The 24,260-nt window shown below is 42.4% G+C and overlaps 1 protein-coding gene across 1 annotated transcript in view; it reads right to left on the bottom strand.

Moving 5' to 3' along the window:
- The window catches only part of LOC117503350 (mucin-5AC-like), a 108,589-nt gene that overhangs the window by 31,205 nt on the left and 53,124 nt on the right, over positions 1–24,260 (bottom strand). Inside the window, exons 26-39 of the mRNA XM_034162567.1 lie at positions 20,948–21,085; positions 20,707–20,871; positions 20,533–20,627; positions 20,291–20,417; positions 17,993–18,248; positions 15,228–15,280; positions 13,923–14,026; positions 13,677–13,825; positions 13,414–13,552; positions 9,684–9,794; positions 7,577–7,756; positions 7,242–7,481; positions 2,887–3,043; positions 2,021–2,149 (exon numbers count right to left, since the gene is read on the bottom strand). Coding sequence (XP_034018458.1) covers positions 2,021–2,149; positions 2,887–3,043; positions 7,242–7,481; positions 7,577–7,756; positions 9,684–9,794; positions 13,414–13,552; positions 13,677–13,825; positions 13,923–14,026; positions 15,228–15,280; positions 17,993–18,248; positions 20,291–20,417; positions 20,533–20,627; positions 20,707–20,871; positions 20,948–21,085 — 2,043 coding nt within the window. The remainder of the gene's footprint in view (positions 1–2,020; positions 2,150–2,886; positions 3,044–7,241; positions 7,482–7,576; positions 7,757–9,683; positions 9,795–13,413; positions 13,553–13,676; positions 13,826–13,922; positions 14,027–15,227; positions 15,281–17,992; positions 18,249–20,290; positions 20,418–20,532; positions 20,628–20,706; positions 20,872–20,947; positions 21,086–24,260) is intronic.

The raw sequence follows: 24,260 nt of genomic DNA, 5'->3' as shown, positions 1-24,260 counted from the left end.
CGACATCGTCTCTGATCGTGGTCCCCAGTTCTCCTCACACGTCTGGAGGAGCTTCTGCAGGGAACTGGGGGCCACCGTGAGCCTCTCGTCCGGGTACCATCCACAGACGAACGGACAGGCAGAGCGGGCCAACCAGGACTTGGAACAGCCCCTCCGCTGCGTCACATCCGCGCACCCGACGGCCTGGAGTAACCATCTGGCCTGGATCGAGTATGCGCATAACAGCCAGGTGTCTTCTGCCACCGGCCTCTCCCCATTTGAGGTGTGTTTGGGGTATCAGCCCCCGTTGTTTCCCGTGGTGGAGGGAGAGGTCGGTGTGCCCTCGGTCCAGGCCCACCTGCGGAAGTGCCGTCGGGTGTGGCGCTCCGCGCGTTCTGCCTTGTTGAAGGCCCGGACGAGGGCGAAGACCCATGCAGACCGCCGGCGATCCCCGGCCCCTGCTTACCAGCCCGGGCAGGAGGTGTGGCTTTCCACGAAGGACATCCCCCTCCAGGTGGACTCCCCAAAACTTCAGGACCGGTACATTGGCCCCTTCAGGATCCTCAAAGTCCTCAGTCCTGCCGCAGTGAAGCTCCAACTCCCGGCTTCACTGCGGATCCATCCGGTTTTCCACGTGTCCCGCATCAAACCTCACCACACCTCACCCCTCTGTGCTCCCGGACCGGCGCCGCCTCCTGCTCGGATCATCGACGGGGAGCCGGCTTGGACGGTGCGCCGGCTCCTGGACGTCCGTCGGATGGGTCGGGGGTTCCAGTACTTGGTGGACTGGGAGGGGTATGGACCCGAAGAACGCTCCTGGGTGAAGAGGAGCTTCATCCTGGATCCGGCCCTCCTGGCCGACTTCTACCGCCGACACCCCGACAAACCTGGTCGGCCGTTGAGGGGGGGGTCCTGTTGTGTGGGCCGCCAGAAGAGGAGGTACTGCTGGCCCACCACCAGAGGGCGCCCTGCCTGAAGTGCGGGCTTCAGGCACGAGAGGGCGCTGCTGCCATGGACACAGCCGGGGGTGACAGCTGTCGCTCATTACCTCTTGACAGCTGTCACCCATCTACTCAACATCATCTCACTCCATAAAGACCAGACGTCATCTCCACCTCGTTGCCGAGATATCATACTTCATAGGAGGTAATATCATCAGCCTTTTGTAAATCTGTTTATTGTGAGTGTTTGCAGGAGAACCGGTCGTTTTTGAGGAGGCTGTGCAAGACGGCGCTCCTTTTCAGCTGAGACCGCTGCAAGTATTGAGTGAGAGGTGGAGGTGGCATTCCCACCGTTGTTGTTACTGGGTGTACACACACCCACACTCGACTGTCTTTGTTCTTCGCCAGCAGTACCAGATCCGACAGTCGGGGACGGTGATCACCTGGGAATTCGGGACTTGGCGGCTCCAGTATTCACCAGGTTCTGGGGCGGCGGAAATCGTGTGGTTCCGGCTCTCCTCAGGACAGACGTCTTCTATCCTCGAGCCTGCCCACACGTCACCTTTGTGTATTGACTGTTGTGATATTCTGAGATTGTCTGTATGTTCGTTGTGCACATTCACATGATTAAATTGTTACTTTTTGGCTCATCTATTGACCGTTCATTTGCGCCCCCTGTTGTGGGTCCGTGTCACTACACTTTCCCAACACTCAGTCACATAATATGCTCATATCTATTACACTTTGGAGTACTTTTAAAACACTTTTAAGTTGGAATATAACTAGGGGTCACTCAAGGACCACCAGTGGTCCCATGACCAGTCTTTGCAAAAGGTTGATCTCGTATGAGACATCTTATAAAAAGTTTTGCATTAGAACAACAACAAAAAAAACAAAAAACAAAAAACACAAATATTTACACAATACAATAGTACAAATTTCAGAAAACATAGCAGGCCTTTAAAAACCATTTTTGTTGGGTGAAAATTAAAATTGAAACTTTACTTTGTGTAGTTCTACTCTGTTAATTGATATTTCTATCTTTATTACCTCTCTAAGCTATTATAAATCATATTTGAATAAAATAAGTCATAACATACCTTCCAGAGGAGGAATCTGTGTGGAGCAGATGGCTGAGGGGTTCCTGCAGGTTTTCATACAAGGAAATCCACACGGCATGTAGTGCCACTCACATTCACCGGGGGGATTGTAATAATCACAGAAGAGTGCTGGAAGACATCATGATGCTGATTTGGCATTTGCAGAATCCAAACTGGATTGTTATTATCTGAGCTAAGCTGACATCAGTGCAAAACAGAACCCCTCCGCAGGTCATTTATTCATATATAGTGAGTATAAGTATTTATAGATATCGTAAAATTATTGTACAAGATAAATTGCACAGTTGTGCATGTAATAAAGCACAAAAGGTGACGGTAGAATGTCCATTTGAATGTCCATTCATGCTCATTCGTGTTCTAGTGTGACGGGGAGGACGATCGAGACATTCGGCCAGGATTCAACGTGCTCAAACAATTCTTACAGCCCCTCAAATGCAGTTCGAATTGCAAGTACGTATGTCGTACTGCATTAGTACGACAGAATGTGGTATGACTGCAACTCGACCATCATTCAAATGTTTTCCAAGACGAGCACAAAACAAATTGTTTCTTACAATTTGATTGGTTTAAGAAACATTTTCACAATCCATGCCGAATCTATCCAAATCCATGCTTTTATCTAAAAAAAAACAAAAAAACATTCATTTTTAATCTTTCAGTTTAAATGCTATTAGTTATTACACATTTATGAAATTACTGATACATTTGAAATGTTTTACAAATGAGATGGAAGTACTATTTCAGATCTAAGCCCCCACAAAAAAAAAATTCTTTTTTCTTTTTTCCCCTTCAATTGCTGTAAGACAATAACAAACCAGAATTAATTTTTCCCAGTTGTTACTCACGGCAGATCTTTGGTGTTCTCCATTGTATACAGATTCCAGCTTGATTACAGGACTCAGCGTAAGCAGCCACAGCTGTGCAGAAACATTCACAGTCTCCACCAGTGTCACACGCACAGGAGTCAAACACACAGGCGTCGTAGTATGGAGCAGGATCCACCTGTAGGCACAAGCGCACATTTACATACATTTTGACTTTAAAAAAGCCATTAATTAACATGAAATAACAAATCCACACAAAATGTTGGAGAAAAGCACTTGCGGGGTCTTTTTCAGCACACAGCATTTGTTTAATTGGCAATTTGGCACTTGAGTTACAGTCACCACAGTAAGGACCCCTTCACACATAGTACGAATGTAGTCGAATTGTGCATGAAGCAGGAATCATATGCAATACGTGTGTAAAATCGTAGCTGCCTCCAACACCTCATACACCTGTTGGTACAACTATTTGCACACACCAGCGGCTGAAACACAGAGTGTGCACTGTGAGAGCCCATCGAATCCTCTTGCGGCAGGTGTCGGCCAAATTCCAGGTGAAATACACGAACATCTAACACTGCTTGCATGGTTGGCACTTAGAAAATGTGTGGCCATTCACGCTATTAGCACGAAAACAGTCAGCAGATGATCACTTTCATGCTGGGGGTGAAATCTGTCGAAGTGCCCCCATGACTATGGAGTTACCGAGTACACATGTGGCATACCACAGTGTCAGCTCCCCCCAAAACACGTACGTGTGTTTCACGTGCCCAGGCCTAACATGTGCGTGCATGTGGTCCCCCCCCCCCCCCCTGCAGGCGAGGAGCATCTCATCTGATCACAGAGTGACACCTTGGTCTGTGTGCTGACCGGATGGGGGCGTGGCTGGCTAGTTGACAACTCTGGTCCTGGACATCACAGTTGCAGAATATGTACCGTGTTTTGACAGACATGCGCGTGTGTGTGAGCTTGCCGTCCTCACGTGGAAATACCTAAGAACATATATTGCTTTTGCGACGGGCTGGAGAGCGTGCACATTGACAGGCTGCCCCAGTTTCAACGGACCGTCATTTCATGTGGACATGCAGCAGGAGGCGATCTGAATGTCACGTCTGTCTAGCAGGACACACGTGTCCCGTGAGCGCCGCACTGCAAGACTATATGACAAGCCAACAGTGCGACAAATACACCACTTTCAGTCATGTATCAGCAGAACTATGCTGTAACAAACGCTGTTTGGTCAGTTATCACGGTGCTTTTTTCTCTTTTTAAAAAAAATATATTTATGTTCTTGTTGATTTCAGGCTTTTTCCACACCTTTTACGGGACAGCAATGGTAGCGCACAAGTAAAGTTTCCATCTGGTAATCAGAGCTTTTGTAAATTGCAGGTTCAAATCCCATGGGTGGCATGTATTTTTTTTCACAGCAGTTGCGCGATGTGGTTACACATACTCCAGCTGCTCAATTTCAATTTACTTTCATGTATACGCATAGCGCCATATCACAACAAATTTGCCTCAAGGCACATCACACTAGTAAGGTCTAACCTTACCAACCCCTCGCACTGTGTTCCCGCTGCGACGGATTCGTGCACGCTCGTGCACGACACCATCGCATGCACGAAACCATTGCAGCGGGTTCATTCACGCCTGCCCATTGGCTCGAGGTTTTCATGGTTTTCTCATACGAGCTGTTCCGATGTGATTTGCCCTGATTTGTACTTATTCATACTATGTGTGAAGGGGCCCTAAGGGGTGTCACTTCAACAACATTATAATTATTATTATTATTATTATGCTTTACCATACTAAACGTGCCACATTTGTTCTGAGTTATCATATGATTAATGTTCCTTTTGTCTCCAGTTATTTAAACTTATGTTAACTGTGGGATATAGAAAAAAAAATACTTTAAAAGTGTTTATTTTAATAAAAAAACATAAATTATTTTCTCTGTTATAATAATTGAGGCAGGGAGTCAGTAAGGAGGTTACTTTTTCCATAAGCAACTGTTGAAACTACAGCATTTTCTGCTCTGAGATGCTGGGTTCTGATAGACAGAGGTGAGAATTAGTGAACCTCCTGTTTAGGGTGATGTTGGCATCTTCTAATGTGCTAAATAAAATACAAGCAGAGAGGAACTATCATGTTGGTCGTAGGAGGCCACCATTGATTTTAATATGTAGTTTTTGTTAATTCAAAATGTTATTAAGATTTCTTGAGGAGGGTCAAAAACATATTCAACAATCCATATTTATACATACAGACAGTGGAGCAGAAAAAGGAAGAGATTTCACTTTAATGTGATGGAACCATCACAAAAAGTGTGCTTTCACACATTTATGTATCTAATTTCAGAATTAGACATTTGGTTAAGGGACATGTTTTTCATTTTTCATGGACAACAGAAGCTTCTTGAATCCTGGAGCATAACCCTGCCATATCCACTTCTTGAAAGTAACCACTTACCTGCGACAGCCACGTGATGCATGCATGGACACATGGATTTTTACAGTTATTGGGCTCCTCAAAACTAAGGGACCTATATGCTGGATCACCTGCAGTGGAGTCTCCCATAACCATTGGTTTGTACTTAAGGGTCCTCTGAAGAGATCTAGTACTAAATACCTCTAGTCATCACCATAGGTTAGTGTTTAGCATCCAAGTCTCACAGCTATCTAGTAAGGAGTATGATCGGAGAGCAACAGTGCTTCTGGAAGTGACTGAACAGCCCAGCAGCCTCCAACCACTCCGCTCTGCAGCAGGCCGGCACACACGTGACGTGCACAAGCGTGAGCGAGCTGGTCGTGTCCTGTCCAGCCACAGACGAGCTGCACAGCTGGATTCATTGTGTTTACCTCAGTTTATGTGTTAATTTTTCTGAGGACAGAAGTGGATTTAAGATGAATGGTCCTGGTCAGCACTGAACACATCCTGTCCTGCCACAGACAACCTGCACAAACAGGACTTATTGTTTATTTCTTCATTATCCTTAGGACAGAGGTGGATTTAAGTTTAATGCTCCTGGTCAGTGCACACCTGATGTACACGGGCTCTAGGCTGGACGCACAAGCTGCATGAACCGGATTCAGTGCTTATTTAATTATTTATTCATTCATTTACTTTTGTGAGGACAGACATGAGAATTAAGTTTAATGCTGCTAGCCGGTGACTACCCTTGGCTGGTGCGCATAGCACGTCAGCAGCACTGCTGGACGGACCATGTCAGTACTGTCACTTCATTCTTTCATTTCTATCGGATTACTTCCAAAGGATCACGATGCCCATGAGTCGTGCCCGGCCACAGAGGAGCTGTGCCACCTGATAAAACTCAGTTTTCTGCATGGCCCTGGTGTGAGCGCACAGTCCGACTGTACAGGCATGCTTTATGCATTGTTCCCAATCACAGAGGAGTGTACAAACTGGATTTTCCCTTTTAATTTATTTATTTTTCTGAGGACCGCAGTCTAACACTGCCGGCTGGCTGCAGGGACAACGGACTTCACCTGTGTGGAGAATATGGATGAGGCGTATCTGTGGGGACATCAATGGAACTTGAGAGACGCGGCACAGTGGACATCATTCTGTAAGTCTGTGAGTGGCTGTTCATGCTTTTCTTCTTTCTTTATTATTTATTTAATTCATTTTTATTTTCTGTGCTTTTTCTGCCTAAAGTGGGGGGAATTTTCACAGCCTCTTTCACATAATAACTATGTAATAGTCCACATCCATCCTGAGCACTATCTGCACAAACATGGCATCATTTCAGCTGTGGCAGTGGCTCTCATCATCCGTGAGAGTGCCGCATGGTATTCACGCACAAATTTTGCACCTGCAAAGGCCACAGTAATGTTGCTCAACTTTCGCGTGTGCACTGCACGCCATGTCAGTGGCTCTCCCGCGGTATGTGTGAGGACTGTTCCAGATTTTTGGCCATCATTTTCGCCACCACTCCAGAAAGCATTCAGCAGACAGTCGGCCACTATGCGCATACGTGTCAAGGGATGTCATGATTTCATAAGGTCTTCACAGGTAACTCCTGACCTCAAGAATTGAGGACCCAAAGACATGAATGTCACTACAGGTTTGACACTGTCAACATGCACCAATCTGCCTGCATACTGTTTTTCTGCCAGCTACTTTTTGGTTTCTGCCAAAAAATAAAGAACTATGAACTCTGATCACCTCATTTGTTCTCTACACTGGGGTCAGACTTTTCACTCACCATTACAACTATAAATTTACCCACAACATCATCATCATCATCATCATCATCAATAGAGTTTGTCAACAGCCTGGCAAAATATTTCTTACAGTAGTTACCAAAATAAAACACATTAAAAAAAAACAAAAAAAACAATATAAGAAAGACGTACTGTGGAGTGGCAGGCAGAGAAGATTTCACTCTGGATGATGCTGCACTGTTTCTGGGACCACGACTGTCTATATGGGTTTGCTCTGCAGGGGTTTGTGATGTTTTCAACATCCGGGCAGCTCGGGGAATCCTTCCAGCTGTTCCCAAACACCAGCGGGTTGACTACCACAGCATGGCACCTTGTTGTAAAGTCATTGTTTGCAGTGTTGTCATAGTTCCCACACAGCCCACAAACACGCCCCTAAAAACAGAGAGTTACTCAACTTCATTTAAATGACAAAACAAATCTTGATTTTCCTTGGGTTAAAGTTAAACTGAAATGTGTTGTGGGGTTACCTTATATTTAGGGCTGAGCTTGATGAACAGGCTGGTCTTTCTGTCCCACATAAGAATGAGCCCATTGTTGGCTTCAATAACCAGGTAGATGCCCACCGTTCTATAACGGAATGGAACCGTTTCTTCATTTCCACTTGAAAGTAGCTGGTAGCTTCCCTCTGTCAGAATCAATTCTGCACTCTAATTAAAAACAGATGAAAGTTTATAGTCTTGGTCAGCTTTGAAATTTCCTGAAATTCAAGGGAGTTTTCAGTGCACCTAAAATGCACGTTTTTGGATGTGGGTGGAAGCACCCGGAGGGAACCCACGCAAACATGGGAAGAACATGCAAACTTCACACAGAAAGGGCCCAGGTGGGAATATATCCCATGACCTTCTTGCTGTGAAGCAACAGTGCTAACCATTAAGACACCATGCTGTCCATTCCCATTTTCTTAAACTAAACATGTGAAATTGCAGCTGCAGTTTGCCATAAGACACATGGAAGCCTGTTCTGGTTCTCCATTTTACAATCCTGCTTGATTCCACTCCAACATGAAGCTATGAACTGTGAAAGAAGCTGGTAATGTGTGGTTGAGTCTCCTGTTGGCAAGCTCCAGTAGCCAGTGTTGCCACAGTTACTTTGAAAAAGTAATCCAATTACTGATTACTGATTACTCCTTGAAAAAGTAACTTAGTTACTTTACTGATTACTCAATTGTAAAAGTAACTAAGTTAGATTACTAGTTACTTTTTTAGTTACTTTCCACAGCTGCCGACAACAACTCACTTTATAGTCACCCTTTCTTGACTTCAATGAAAATAAATACTTGTTTTATAAAAAGTAAAATAAAGACCTCTTTCTTGACCTCATATTTAACTGTTGACAGCACTGTAACAGTAAAACTTGCAATTTCAAACCTACATTGTTTAGAAATGTAACTATTAAATTCTAACTCTCTAAACATTTTACTTGTCGAAATTATTATTATTTTAAGCAATATTAGTAGTTGTAGTAAAAAACGGCTTCAAAACTGGACCTTTAATCTAGGGGTGTTGTGGGGGCGTGGGGCACATCCCTGCCCCACGCCCCCATTCCATCTGGATTCGCCCCTGCTTTGGCGTTTGAGCACAAAGAATGGATAACATTTATTTATGCAGAAAACAGGACCAGATTTACAGGTAAGAAAGTTTTATTGCGTTTTCACATCATGTGGTCCTCAGAAAGAGAGTTTAGGTGCATTTGAGTTGAAAATAGTGTTAGTTGTTGACGCGTCGCGGAGTATCAGCTGTTTTTAACGAGACGATACGGAGCGGCTCAGCTCAGAATTCTAAATAAAGGAGGGGAAAAAGTATAAAAATGTCTTTGTAAAGCTCAGTGCAGGTGTGCTGATCACCGCGCTTTAAGAGGTGAGGACGAGTCGAGCAGCTGCAAAAAACCGTGGATGAAAAGCTCACAGCTCACTGAAAGTGGGCAGTTCAGTTGAACCCTGACCTCCTGCCCACAGACCAAGTTTAATGCTGTTATCGACCCACAATGAAAAATAATAGTAACGCACAGTGACATGGAGAAGTAACTTTAATCTGATTACTGATTTGGAAAGATTAACGCGTTAGATTACTCGTTACTAAAAAAAGTGGTCAGATTAGAGTAACGCGTTAGTAAGTAACGCGTTACCGGCATCACTGCCAGTAGCCCACTTGGTAACAGTTTAAAGCTGTTGGCTGCTGCTGTCGTGAGAACCCATGAACCCATTGAACCCCTGAAGTATTACAAGGGTAGAAGTAGAATGATCATCGAGCCTCTGCCAGTGAACAATAGAGGAAAGAAAACAGGATTTAGCTTTTGCTGTTTTCAGGCAGGGGAAGTGAACTGCTAACCTTCACTGGGAATATTGTAAAATTTTGAATTCCTAACCCTAATGTCTGACCTCTGTGGATTTTTTTAGAGACTGATATGGCAAGAAGAGTTAACTAAATTTTGTACAAATTCTGATTTCCCTCAAAATGTGTCCTTTATGAGATAAAGATTTGTTCTCAAGAGTTCTACATTTTGAATTATAGGCAAACTTGGAAAAAGGTGCTTGGTTTGAACCTCGTCGCTCTTTTTATGATTTTTATTACTTACCCCCAGAAAGATCTTGATGTTCTTTGAGCAGCTGGTTCCTGTGGTTCCACAGGGAACGTTCTCAGTGATGACTCTGAAGCTACTGTTAGTCTGGACACTGCCACAGTAGTCCTGATGAAAAACAAACACACAAATCAGTACTCAGTGAGCATCATGCAGCGACTGTTTGACCTTTGTGTGCCTGGCCAACAGCCACAGCTGATATCTGTGTAGTGTTCTAGTTCTGCATTCTGTGAGGACTGTGAGTGAATCAAACTGTTTTACCATCATTCGCAGTTTGTATCATTGAGGCTGTGATAATTAGCCAGAAGGAGGCGTGTTGCTAACTTTGGAATGGGAGCAAGTTTCTGTCCTAAGGATGGGAGTTTAATGCTCTTGAGGTGTTATTCCTCAGTGAGATTAAAATGGAACATTCATTTGCTTATACCCGCTCACTACAACTAAGCATCACGTGGGGTGTTTGGAGCTTATTCCAGCAGTCATAGGGTGTGAGGCGTGGTACACCCTGGACAGCACACCAGTTGATCGCCAGGCCTAAATTGGAACATGAGATTGATCAAATAATCATCTTCTTTGGTGTTGCTGTTGTTGCATATTCAAATGGCAAAGAGAGCCAAAGCATGAGGCTCTCAATTTACCACTTGATTTAAATTCAGGCTCTCTGTGCAGCCGCAAAACATAAAATTCCACAAAATGTAAAATGTTCATAAAAATATCATGCAGATTGTAACAGGGGTAATTTTGAGAGTTGCGCTAACAGCCTCAAATCATAAAACATAAAACTGTTGGACAGATGTATTGATGTAAAGTTTTTACAATATTTCTCTATTTGTGCCTGATTCTGTTTTTTCTCTCTGTTTAAGGTGCAGCTCCATCCAGAGATGGGTGTGGTATTTGTGCTGGAGACCCTCCTGTCCTGTGCACCAACAGCATTTCCTGTATATTCATTTTGTGAATTGTTCTGTAATTTGTGTCTGCATCATGGCCATAGCAGAGGGTCACCCCTTTGAGTCTGGTCTGCTTGAGGTTTCTTCCTCAGAGGGAGTTTTTCCTTACCACTGCTGCTCTGGGGGTTAGTAAGGTTAGACCTTACTTGTATGAAGCGTCTTGAGGCAACTCTGTTGTGATTTGGCGCTATATAAATGAAAATAAATTGAAAATTGTGTTTTATGTTATGTCATGTATGACCACAAAACATAAAATGTAAAAAAAGTGTGCATTACATAACATCAAATTTAAAGCTACTTGCCATGTTTGATGTCTTACAGATTAAGCTTCCTCTTTGACAGTATGGTAAGAACCTGCTTTGCCAGAGAAGACCTGGTATCCTATAGTTTAATTGTATCTGAAAGGAGTGATTAATATGATACGTTAATAATGTCTGTCATGGTATTGTGTGTCACGTTACTGAATGCATTATGAATTGTATCTAGTTACCCTTTGGTGTACCTCATGCATATTTCTGTAATCTTTATTATTAGTATTATTTGTTGGGGTTTCGGTCCGGGCTTGGGTTATTGTTTGGTCTCTGTGTCTGTTATTTGAGCCTTTGTCACTTGTCGTGTCTGTCTCCTGTGTCCTGTGTGGGTGTGTGTGTTAGTATGAGTCCCGGTTGATCCTGTATGTGCACCTGTCGTCCTGCTGTCTGTGTCATCTGTCAGTCGTGTGTGAGTTTGTGCGTGAGCCCCTCATGCGTCCCTTCCTGTGCACTGGCCGTCCTGCTGTTGTCTGTGTGTAGGTGTTCCTGTGCACTTGTCATCCATCCTGTTTGCATGTGCACCTGTGGCCCATCTGATCCGGTCGTGTCTCCATTCCCTTGTCCACCCACTATTGGCCTATTGTCTTCATCCCTCACATGTATATGTTTGCTGCCTGTGCCCTGACAATATATCGATAAAAGACAAGAAAAATAAAAGGCAAAGTATATACTTTAATTAGGGTTTGTAATGTTACATTTTGTGGTCAAGACAACGCAAAACATAAACACAGAAACAGTTGTAAAAATTCTGTCTATACCTTTGTTCAGCAGTTTTACATTTTATGTTTTGTGGCTGTTAGTCCTCCTGGCATCTGTCCGTCTGCGGGGGACAATGGTGTAGCGTCCAGTTTGTTGGTTTTAAGCATTTTCATCTTATCTGTTTGTTTGTATTTCTTGTTTTGTTTGTTTGTTTGTTTTTACACTTTTTGTCTTTTTTGTGGCTGTCAGTATGACCCTGAAAATCCATTTTACATTTTGTATTGGGTTTTACATTTTAGAGTGGAAATTTTACATTTTGGGGTATTTTACATTTTTAGCTGCACAGGCTTGCTTATGCTTAGTAAGTACTGAGAAGAATAACACTCCAGGCACAAGTGGCTGAAGTGAGATTCCTCTGTGAAGTGGCTGAGGCTTTGCTGTGACCGATCAATCTCAGAGCTCAATCAACCACGATCAGATTGTTTCAGATGCTGTTTTGATCCCGTCAGAATACACAGACTGCGATTACATGGCGCAAAAACAACCTGGTCTCATGGCAAGTCATGATTCAGCAGCACAAAATATACATTAATCTACTGGTTCATGATATTGTGATGAAAAGCGCCTCATTTTCATCACGGCAGCACAAATTCATTCTAATTCATTCGTGATGGCTGCGTGGTGGGGGGTCGGGGGTACTTATGGTTAGGATTGGGGGAAGGAGTAGAATTAGGTTATGGTTAAGGTTAGGGTTGGGGGTAGGAGTAGGGTTAGCAACAGTGAGTTAAAAAAAATCCCATCACGAAAATTTGACTCATTTCGTGACAGGAGCACGAAAAAAAAAAACGTGAGACTGGGCTGCGCAAAAACTGCATATAGACCACCATCAGATGTGCGTCGCATTTCGATGGTGCCAAGAGTGTTTTGAACATGTGCAACACACTCGGGACAGCCGAGTGAATGGGACCAAATATGTCGATGTTCACAGACTGCCGTCCTTTGTTCTTTAGACCGCGCCTCAGTATTTCCCGATTATGGCCGGAAGTGTCATTGTGACGCAATTCAGCCTCAAGCGGCGTATGTGTGACGGGGGTATAAGTCAGACCAGAGAATAAGCTGCAGGACCTCCCAAATCCGTAAAAAACAAAACAGAAAACTGCAACTTAGTCTGGTAAATAGGGAATTTCTGGGCTTTCTGGGCTACCAATATGTAGATTTCAATTCCCAGTCGTGCAACCCATCTTGGAGAAGATACTTCATCTGCTTTGTCCAAGTCCAACCAGCTATAAATGGGTACTGGCTTTGGCTGAGGAAGTAACTTGCATCAGACTGGCGTCCCCTCTGCTCCATGTTATGAACTCTAGGGATAAGTACTGCCACCAATGGGCCTCAGGACCTATGTATGACCTAGTTCTTGTTTGATCAATTTATCCGTGTGATGCCAGCTTGAAACTGGGGTCGTTTTTGGGTAAAAAAAAATAAAAAAAATTCAAGCTCATGATGTAGACCATGAAGGACCAAGAAGGTGGAGACGGTGCAAGTTTTCCTTGCTACTGATCACCTCAGCAGCTGATTTCACACATGATCAGGAGAGGAGGAACTCACCAGTGAAATCACCTGCTGAGGGGGTTGGTTACTAAGAACACCTGTATTATTTTGGCACTTGTTACCCCTCTCTGGTCTAGACCCAAGATATTTTTGGGCTTTGGTCCTATACGCTCTAATGAGTGTGTTTATGGTTTCTCTAAGTTATTATGCATGTTGAAGTCATACCTGAGTGAGTACATATTCACAGCTTCCATCGAAAGTGAAGCGCTTCTGATCAAAAGTTACATAATGTCCAGCACCATAGACCGAGCAGGTGGCGTCGCACTGGTTGCTCGTACACTGCCACTTTCTGTCTTTACACGTGCTGTGAACAGAAGAAAATTAGACTGCATTAGGCTGACAATAAAAGGCTCAACTTTTACTTTATACACATAGACGATGTCATCCAAAGTCCCCAGCTGTCTGCAGTCGAGTTGCGGTTTCCATACCAGGTGTTGCAGTCCACTTTGATGGTCTGTCCAGGACTGTAGGAAATCCCGTTGTGAACACAGGAACATTGCTCTGGCTTGATGCAGCTTCCTGCATCAGATATCATCCCATTTGGACACTTACAGCCAGAAACACACTCTGTGCTCACCTGGAAAACATGAGGTTGTCTTTCCAAACTGTTTTCCATGTAATCCAATAATTTCAATGTGGAAAATGTTACTTGTGTCTGGGAAAAGGTGACTCACACAGGCCATGTCTAATGTATTGCAGCTCTTCTCACACTCGGTTCCTTTTGCCCCGGGGCCACCAGAGGAACAGTTGAAGAACAGCATGGGAGGAGTACAGGCCGCTGTGAAAAACGACATCGTTGAAATTAATTTAAAAAAAAAAAATCAGTAATTTTATAAGTCCCAGCAGAAGACTGCCCCTCCCTGAGCCTGGTTCTGCTGGAGGTTTCTTCCTGTTAAAAGGGAGTTTTCCTTCCCACTGTCGCCAAGTGCTTGCTCATAGGAGGTCGTTTTGACCGTTGGGGTTTTTCTGTAATTATTGTATGACTTTTGCCTTAAAATATAAAGCGCCTTGGGGCAACTGTTTGTTGTGATTTGGCGCTATATAAATAAAATTGATTTGATTTGATTTAATTTCACATTCTACAATACTGACAAAGTTGTATGAGAGATGCATTTTTATGCTTTAATCAAATGTTTCATATTATTGAAAATTTACACAAATATACCACATTTCCCGAGTATAAATCACATTTTTTTTTCTTCACTAGTTTGGGAGGTCCTGTGACTTGTACTCCTGTGTGACTTATATACTGAAAAAAATCACACATTCATTATTATTAATAATAATAATGACCATTTATATCGCACTTTCCCAGGAATCAAAACACTAAACAAAATAAACTCTAACAATAAAAGACTAAATGCCCATAAATAAAAAGTACACTCCAACAATGCACAAAAATCTCAAATTAAAGAGCTGATTATACAAACAAGAGCCATCAGGAGATGACATATCGTCACGGCCCCACAAATCCCTCATGCAAAGTGTCACAGGATCAGCCAAGTGCACCATTATGCTAAATATGAATGAAATTGATCATCTGGTTCTTGAGATATCACACTAACAAGGGTGGCAATGGAAATATCTTGAATAATTTGCTGTGACCTTGAAACTGACCCCAAGGTCACCTTAATCGACTGGTGTTGAGGGATCATCCAAATACATCCTGATGGACATGCTGATCGTTATATCTCCCCCATTTCATACCGGGGGAGATAAAAAAAAAAATGATGAATACTCCAGAAAATACAGAAGTTAATGTGGAAAGCAGTACTATGATACAAACGGTCATCATTACCAAATACGCTGAAAATAGTTAGATTTTTCATTCATCAAGATACAATTCTACTTTTGTTGTGTCTTTTGGTTTGTGTCTTCCTCAGTATTTTTGTTTTGGTTATTTTCCCCTCCGAAAGTATATCAGAAGCTTATACAATAAATAGTAAAACTAAGTGCTTTAGGCTAAAGTAAAAACTTACACGGCTGATCTTCAATCTGTCCGATGCAGCTGAGTTTACCTTCCTTACAGGTGCTAATGTAAAAAAAAGAAAAGAAATAAAAGCGAAAGATGAATTATCACCCATTTCAACAACTGCAATATTTTTGTAATTGTGTATTTTAATTTTAACTTTAATGCACTGTTCACTGCACATCTATCATAAAAAATGTTAATAAAAGTGTTGCTCCAAAAAAACAAAACAAAAAAAAAACTTTACTTTGTATGAAATCAAGTGAAACATGAACATTTACAGAATTACTCAGTAATTCTCACAACATAATAAAATGTGGCAACATTCAATGTCAACCAAAGTTAAGGTTGCATTTACAACCCCTGGCAAAAATTATGGAATCAACGGCCTCGGAGGATGTTCATTCAGTTGATTAATTTTGTAGAATAAAAGCAGATCACAGAAATGACACAAAACTAAAGTCATTTCAAATGGCAACTTTCTGGCTTTAAGAAACACTATAAGAAATCAAGAAAAAAATTGTGGCAGACAGTAATGGTTACTTTTCCCCAAGGAGAGGGAAAAAATATGGACTCACTCAATTCTGAGGAATAAATTATGGAATCACCCTGTAAATTTTCATCCCCAAAACTAACACCTGCATCAAATCAGATCTGCTCATTAGTCTGCATCTAAAAAGGAGTGAACACACCTTGGAGAGCTGTTGCACCAAGTGGACTAACATGAATCATGGCTCCAACACGAGAGATGTCAATTGAAACAAAGGAGAGGATTATCAAACTCTTAAAAGAGAGTAAATCATCATGCAATGTTGCAAAAGATGTTGGTTGTTCACAGTCAGCTGTGTCTAAACTCTGGACCAAATACAAACAACATGGGAAGGTGGAAGATGGAAGACTTCAAAGCGTCAAGACAGAAAACTTAAAGCAATATGTCTCAAAAACAAAAATGCACAACAAAACAAATGAGGAACGAATGGGAGGAAACTGGAGTCAACGTCTGTGACTGAACTGTAAGAAACCGCCTAAAGGAGATGGGATTTACATACAGAAAAGCTAAATGAAACCCATCATTAACACCTAAACAGAAAAAAACAAGGTTACAATGGGCTAAGGAAAAGCAATCGTGGACTGTGGATGACTGGATGAAAGTCATATTCAGTGATGAATCTCGAATCTGCATTGGGCAAGGTGATGATGCTGGAACTTTTGTTTGGTGCTGTTCCAATGAGATTTATAAAGATGACTGCCTGAAGAGAACATGTAAATTTCCACAGTCATTGATGACATGGGGCTGCATGTCAGGTAAAGGCACTGGGGAGATGGCTGTCATTACACCATCAATAAATGCACAGGTTTATGTTGATATTTTGGATACTTTTCTTATCCCATCAATTGAAAGGATGTTTGGGGATGATGAAATCATTTTTCAAGATGATAATGCATCTTGCCATAGAGCAAAAACTGTGAAAACATTCCTTGCAAAAAGACTCATAGGGTCAATGTCATGGCCTGCAAATAGTCCGGATCTTAATCCAACTAAAATCTTTGGTGGAAGTTGAAGAAAATGGTCCATGACAAGGCTCCAACCTGCAAAGCTGATCTGGCAACAGCAATCAGAGAAAGTTGGAGCCAGATTGATGAAGAGTACTGTTTGTCACTCATTAAGTCCATGCCTCAGAGACTGAAAGCTGTTATAAAAGCCAGAGGTGGTGCAACAAAATACTAGTGATGTGTTGGAGCGTTCTTTTGTTTTTCATGATTCCATAATTTATTCCTCAGAATTGAGTGAGTCCATATTTTTTTCCCCCTGCTTGGTCTAAAAAAGTAACCGTTACTGACTGCCACAATTTTTTTTTCCTGATTTCTTATAGTGTTTCTTAAAGCCAGAAAGTTGCCATTTGAAATGACTTTAGTTTTGTGTCATGTCTGTGATCTGCTTTTTTTCTACAAAATTAAACAACTGAATGAACATCCTCCGAGGCCGGTGATTCCATAATTTTTGCCAGGGGTTGTACATAGTGCGTTTACTGGGATAATTTAATTTGCAGTTATGACATGGAGCAGATGCATGCCTTGCAGTTGAAGTTGAAGATTTCAGAAGCCGGTGAATATTCTTAATTCATAATTGGGAATATTCTTAATTCATAATTGGGATTTGGTTGTTCAAGTGGAACTGTTAAAAAGTGTTTTTCACTGCTCAAACCATAACACTACAGGCTTATCAAGCCTGAAGGTCAAATTGCCCGACTGTTTTCCCTCCAGAGGAATTTCTTCGGCCTGGGGATCATTTGGCTGTTTCTTATCTCAACTCACAAAGACAATAAACTGCTTTTCACAGGACTGAAGCATGCTCCATTCCCTCCCCCCACCCCCCTCCTATCCCCCATCAACACTCCCCACTCCGGCGTCTGCTCACATCACTTCTTTCCCCTTCTGCGGGGGTGGTGCAGTTTTAGCTGCAGCCCCCGTTATTCCCCCCAAGCCGACGGTGGCACGACTCAGGTTGCTGCGTGGCCTTCACCCACTTGCCTCAATTCGGATAACGGACTTCTTCAAACTTAGTGCACATAAACAATGTCAAATGTGTATGTGCTGTCTTTAATTCTGATGTGTGCAATTATTATGGTAAACAAGTAATAATTGTGGACTAATTGCTGTCTGAGGTAAATGGAGTGTAAACATAATTTCTCCACTGTGAGATCAATAAAGTATATCTCATCTCATCTCACAGACATCAAACTCACAAAATAATGCCAAATCTAATTTTCCTACCACATGGCCCCGTCCTTGTTTATGACCTGACCAGGAGGAACCACAGAGCCCTTGTCAAAGCACGGACAGTCCTTCAGCGGCACACACTTCCCAGAATCGTCCACGTAGGTTCCCTCTGCGCAGACACACCCATCGATGGGTGGGAAGGAGGCATGACAGAGGAGATCGGAGACACCGATGCAACGGCAGCTGCGCCCGCTGGCCGTGATGTGGTCAGAGTAGACCATGTTGCTGGGGCAGGAATTTGCGTACTTTCCTGCGGAGGTGGAAACACAAGCGTAGACTGTGAGCATGGTGCACAATTACCTCACTGGTGCAGATGTTTTTACGAGCACACCTGTGTGCCCGTACGATTAGCCTTACCGCAGTGAGGTGTTTGATGATTTCATTTTCAAAAATATAAAGTACTGCTTAAAATTGTTACCTCGGTCAAGGAAGTTACACAATTGCTCAAAGTCTTGATAAATGTTAGCAGGTTTAGTGGAAATGAAAATGTCTGTAATATTTTTGGCATTGTGAAAATTATTGGTGTTTAATAACTGAAAATCTGGAATGTTTTTAACATTTAAGCAGCTACTGGGTTTAGCTTTTTTAAAGTTTAAGTTAGGTTTTAAAACTAATCTCTGCTGTAATTTTTGTCAGTTTGAGTCTTTTTGCTTAATCTAGATGTGATTGAGGACTTCATTTCTGTGCTTAGAGCTCGTTGGGATGTAGTGAGTGAACTACACACAGATACACAGTATTTGAACAGTGATGCTGCATTCACACCTTGCGTGGAAGTAGCAAAAATTCAGGAAAACTGAATGTTCCACGGTTTTCAATGACAGGTTGACAGAAAAATTCCTCCACCTCTGGCTGTGAGCTTGACAGAACAGACCACGATGGGACTTGATGTCAAAAGTTAAAACTTTTCAACTTTTGTTGCTTACTGCAGCCACAAGTATAAACCAGATGTTGTTTTATTTTTAAAAAGAAGGAAAAATGGACAGCAACAGAAGGATTATTTAAGTGCACAAAACTGCCTGGTTTTAAACAGATAAACATGAATAATTTGTGTGATATTACAGAATGGAATTCATCATACCCTTATAAAAAGTTAACTTTTTAAGCCACCATCAGAGCCAGGGCTTCCTGTTTTAACGCTGTGCAAAATGCTAAAACTCTGTTGTAACTTTCAATGAAGTAAATTATAGTCACACCTCACACCTGCAATCTGCCACTGCAGATGACTGAAATTGTACTATGGTTTTTCTGCCACTGATGAGAATGCAGCATGAGAGATTCTTATTTTTGTCTCCGCCAACCACAGTGAAGTTCGGCTTAAACAATCAAGATGTGCTTGTCGTGCTGACTTTACTCTTTAATTCAAGGGTTTTAAGAAAATCATTGTCATTAATTAATTAATGACTAATGAAATGAAGACCAGAACATAGTAGTATAGTAAATAACTAAATCTGCGTGGAACCTATTTATTTTCATTCACTATGTGATGAACAAACTAAAACATTTTCCCACAAACCATTTAAATGAGACATTGTTTGCCAACATGGTGGTGAGGACTTATTCCTTCTATATACTGAAAGAGGTCTCAATCTCAATGGGTTGTTATCTGGTTGAATAAAAGTCTAATAATAATAAATTCCATTCCAACCCTGTACAACTAGTAGCTGTAACACTGCACAGTGGAGGCAACCCTTTGAATGAAATAATGAACCTTAAATAATAAAAACCTGTCTACTGCAGCACTGCAATGCTCCGTGATACGCATCTCAGAAGGTCACATTCTCTAACCATGACAAACTGGTGTATGCAGCTCATGGTTGCCCACAAATATGATCTAATGTATAGTTTAATGATGTAACGTGCTGGATTTGTACCATGTGATGTGCAGAAACAGTCATGGTCTAACTTTAGAACTGTACGCATCATCTAATCCTAGCAAGCCTGACCTTGGTACTTCTAGAAAACCTCCCAGTGATGTTACAGCATGCACGGCAACATCACAGGCTTAACGCAAATGGGAGGGATTACTAAAGTATGTCAAAGTTTGTGATTAAAAAAAAAAGAAAAAAAGAAGACATGTTCAAACATCTTCAAAATCCCGCCTTGGTGAAAGCAACACAGTGTCATGATGATGGAATATCCCAGTTTATTATGGAGATCCTCCAGTACCCAAAAAGGTTTTCCGAGGTATGGACAACCTTTCAAACTGTCCTTCCTGGATGCATATCTGTGAACGTGAGAATGGAGCTTATCTGTGTTTAAAGAACAGCTACTTGTCCGTCTGTGAACACTGACCACAGATGGTCCCTCGCCAGTCACTGATCTGAATCCCTGCAGCTGCACAGGTATGGACATAGGAAGATACTGCGGCACACATGCAATCCTCACTTTTCTCACAGTTACAGCTGTCATACATGCAATTCTGCAAAAAGAAGAAGAAGAAGAAAAAGTGTCTGAACAGCAGTGGGACTTCATAAATTACAAATTGGAAAAGTGGGAACAGTCGTGAGAAATGTCTGACCCCAGCAGTGACTTACGTCTTTGTAAGGCTCGGGGCTGATCTCTAAGTGACACGGAGCAAACACCCCCTGAGGATCAGTCAGCATGGAACACCAGTGCTGAGCATACTTTTCTGTTGGTGAAAGGACAAATTCAACATTAGATATCGTGACGTGATGACATGGAGAATGCTGGAGGCAGAGCTGACAAACCATTGTCCAGACTCAGACTGCACGGGTTCTCAAAACTACTTTTAATGTCAGCACAGCTTGCGCGTGTCTTCCAGCTATTAACAAAACCGGCTGCTGTGGCATCTGGAACACCGCTGAGCTTAAGAAAGTCATCTGCTTGATTGCTGTTGAAGTTCCCACACAGACCTGCAGGGAGACCAGATCATGTTTTTCAGTGTAAAGCACACCACTGACCAAATATGCCTCACGAAGGAAGACGTACCGCAGGTCTTGGTCCGGTATGAGCTTGTGAGTGTGATGTAAAGCTGCATGACTGGCTGCAGCTGCACTTCCAGTAACACACCAGTAGATGTCTGTACAAGCACATAGAAGGAGGATCCTCGAAAGGCAGAAATCCCAACTAATGGTTGTGGAGGAGGAGGAGACAGTGACACAGTGACGTATTATTAGACTGTACACAACTTCTAGGGTGTAGCCACCTTTCACTCAATAAGTCCTGCTACAGGTTCCAGTTCCCCAAACCCTCAACAGGATCGGCCACTTTTGCTCTATCTACATTATAAAACAACTCAGAAAAGTCATACCTCTGCTGGGGTGACAAAGCTGAAGATTTCTTACCTCTACACCCCAAAAGAGCAGGGAAGCCTGAATTTTATCAGGTCATATCATTATGGCATCATAAGGTAAGAATTTGACAACAGGAAATAAAACCTCAGGGTTTGAATTAGAGTTTGGGAATTTGGGGACCCAGTCACTCCACAAGGTAAAAGATTTGGAGTCTCCTTGTCATTTGCTATTATCGCTATTCAGTCAATGAAATCTGATGTTCAGATGCAATGCACAATCAAATACAATCCATTTATCTTTCCCACATGGTATGCACGCTGTAGTATTATTAATTTAATTGCTTTCTTGCATTTTTTTTTCTATAGATGGATGGTGTTAAACTGAACCCTGCAACACATGGTTTGTCACAGAGACAGCATGACACTTTCAGTTTGAGATATACTGTTATTGGGACTCGTGCATATTTCTTGGAACTTACATGGATTCTTTTAGTATTTGTGGTTGAAACAACCTCTGTCATCAGGGATGTCATGGGTTTGTTCTTTTCATTCATTTTTTTCCCACCTTAAAAACAGAGGGTCTCAAATTGGCTATACATGAATGAGAATGGAGGGCCAAGGCCAAACAAACTGATCTTGTGTGGATTACATGTATTAAAACCAAATACTTTCTATTTTAGTGAAACCTAACATTCTAAATCTAAAGCGAAGTTTCAGCATAATAGAATCACCTCTTTTTAATTTGCTGAAGAGTAATTTATTAATGGGCGGTACGGTGGCTTAGTGGTTAGGACTGTTGCCTCACAGCGAGAAGGTCATGGGTTCAATTCCTGTGGCCTTTCTGTGTGGAGTTTGCATGTTCTCCCTGTGTTTGCGTGGGTTTCCTCCGGGTGCTCCGGTTTCCTCCCACGTCCAAAGACATGCAGGTTAGGTGGATTGGAATCTTTAAATTGTGCATGTGGGTGTGTCTGTATTTGTTTCTCTGTTTGTGGCCCTGCGACAGACTGGCGTCCTGTCCTGGGTGTACCCCGCCTCGCGCCCTATGACTGCTGGAATAGGCTCCAGCCCCCCGCGACCCTTAATTGGACTAAGCGGTAGAAGATGAGTGACTAATTTATTAATTCCAGAAAGCCAGTTAATTGCCAAAAGCAGGTCGACACAAGGGAAAGTCAGGCCACATTTGGGCTGCGGGCCACACATTGGGCATCCCTGCACATGCATATGCACATATACAGAAAGACAGAAGGAAGAAGCTTTTGCATGTTTGTGTTTTACAGTTGAACTGCTGTGAAACGATCACAAAGTACCGTATGGTTCGTTTGACTTACAGTTTTGTTGAACTTACAGGTGGTAGCGTTGTCTTTTCTGCGGGGAATGATCGCTGTGCACGTTCTTTCTGTTCACATACAGCAGCAGGCAGGAGAAGAAATGCAGCCAAACTCCTGTGATGGAGTTAACTGTAAAAGCTGCACGTGATGTTCTTGCAGTGACACTGAAGTCTGCTCTAAACAGAATAAATCCTGGTGGACGTCATTCAGTAACCTGCACATATCAATTTTTTTTATTTATATAGCGCCAAATCATATGACTGGAGAGACTCCACATCCCCAGGACACAATGGATATGGAAGATCTGCATCCTTCTATATTAATTACCTTTATTTTCTAAAGAAGGGCGCCATTAAATTGAATCCTGAAACCTCACTTATCTCAGGAATAGCATTCATGATTCTGGGAGCTCCACTTATGAGGTCTGTGAGGAGCTTATGGACTCAGGTCACTGCAGAACAGTGCATGAAAATCCCACTATCTCCTGGTCTGTTTGTCTGTCTGAGACATTTGGACTCTTATCAATGACTTAAGAAAATGACTGGGTTCCTTGGTTCTAGGTCTTTCTAGAAAATCCTCTGCCACTGGTGGTCAGTGCACTTGCTTCCCAAACAGAAGGCGGCTGACATTTCAAGACGACTGTCCATGTATTGTGGAGTTGTGTCACACAGATAATCTGGCATAAACATGTCAAATCAACAATGCTCATGCATAGAAGACCTGCTGTGGTGACTCTGTGCATAAAGAGAGAAGTTGAAAGAACTTGAATGAATGTGTGTCAAATGGCAGGTTACTTATGGAGAACCAGAGGAGGTTTTACTACTTGATAAGGGAAGGAGGTGTAGGTTTGGAGACACTAATGCTTTGATTCCACTGTAACCAGGCTGAGGGACACTAGATCACAGATGGTGTGTCAGATGTGGCACATTCCTCGAATAAATTCTTCCTTGTGTAACGTCAGTACCATCACTGTCTGCTTTCTCAACCGCTCATACAGTGCAGCCCAGAGGTTCCACCAACACTAACGACTCCTCTGGATGATACTCAGAGTGCCATCAGACATGAATCACCTCCTCCTCCTGTGAAGATGAGTGTCTCAAGTGCAACCTCTGGCAGCTGTTGGGGCATTTTCTTTCCCACATTCCTTTCAAGATATTAGCTGTGTCCATGTTTGCAAATCCTGCATCCAAATTCTGTGACAACTACACTGAAACAGTCTGATCCTGAAGTCCAGCAAGATGTCCAAGACACCAAGTAGATGGTAGACTGTGATCCAGACAACAATTTGCATAAACAGATGGATTGATTGAAGCTCAGACATTGTGTTTATTATTATTATTATTATTGTTTTTTGTGTGTTTTTTTGTTTGTCAACAGTATATCTCAAAATGAAATGAACTGGTTGTATTTAATTTGGTGGCAAGATTTGCCATTGGCCAAGGAAAAACCCATTAAAATTTGGAACATTTCCAGATCAAGCAACCATACTGCTTTTGATCTTTGATCCTGATTCCTTTGATCCTACCAGTATCTCATTTCAGGAACCACATTCAAAAGACAGGATTCACCCTGCCATTCAAAGCAATCAGCAATAAAAATCAGAGCTCAATATCAGAAATGAGGAACAAGGATCAAAGTTCAGGATTAAAGATAAGTAACTACAATCAAACATCAAGATCAA

The sequence above is a fragment of the Thalassophryne amazonica genome, chromosome 2 (genome assembly GCF_902500255.1).
Source record: "Thalassophryne amazonica chromosome 2, fThaAma1.1, whole genome shotgun sequence".
Taxonomy (NCBI): Eukaryota; Metazoa; Chordata; class Actinopteri; order Batrachoidiformes; family Batrachoididae; genus Thalassophryne; species Thalassophryne amazonica.
This window is presented reverse-complemented; position numbering and strand designations above follow the sequence as displayed.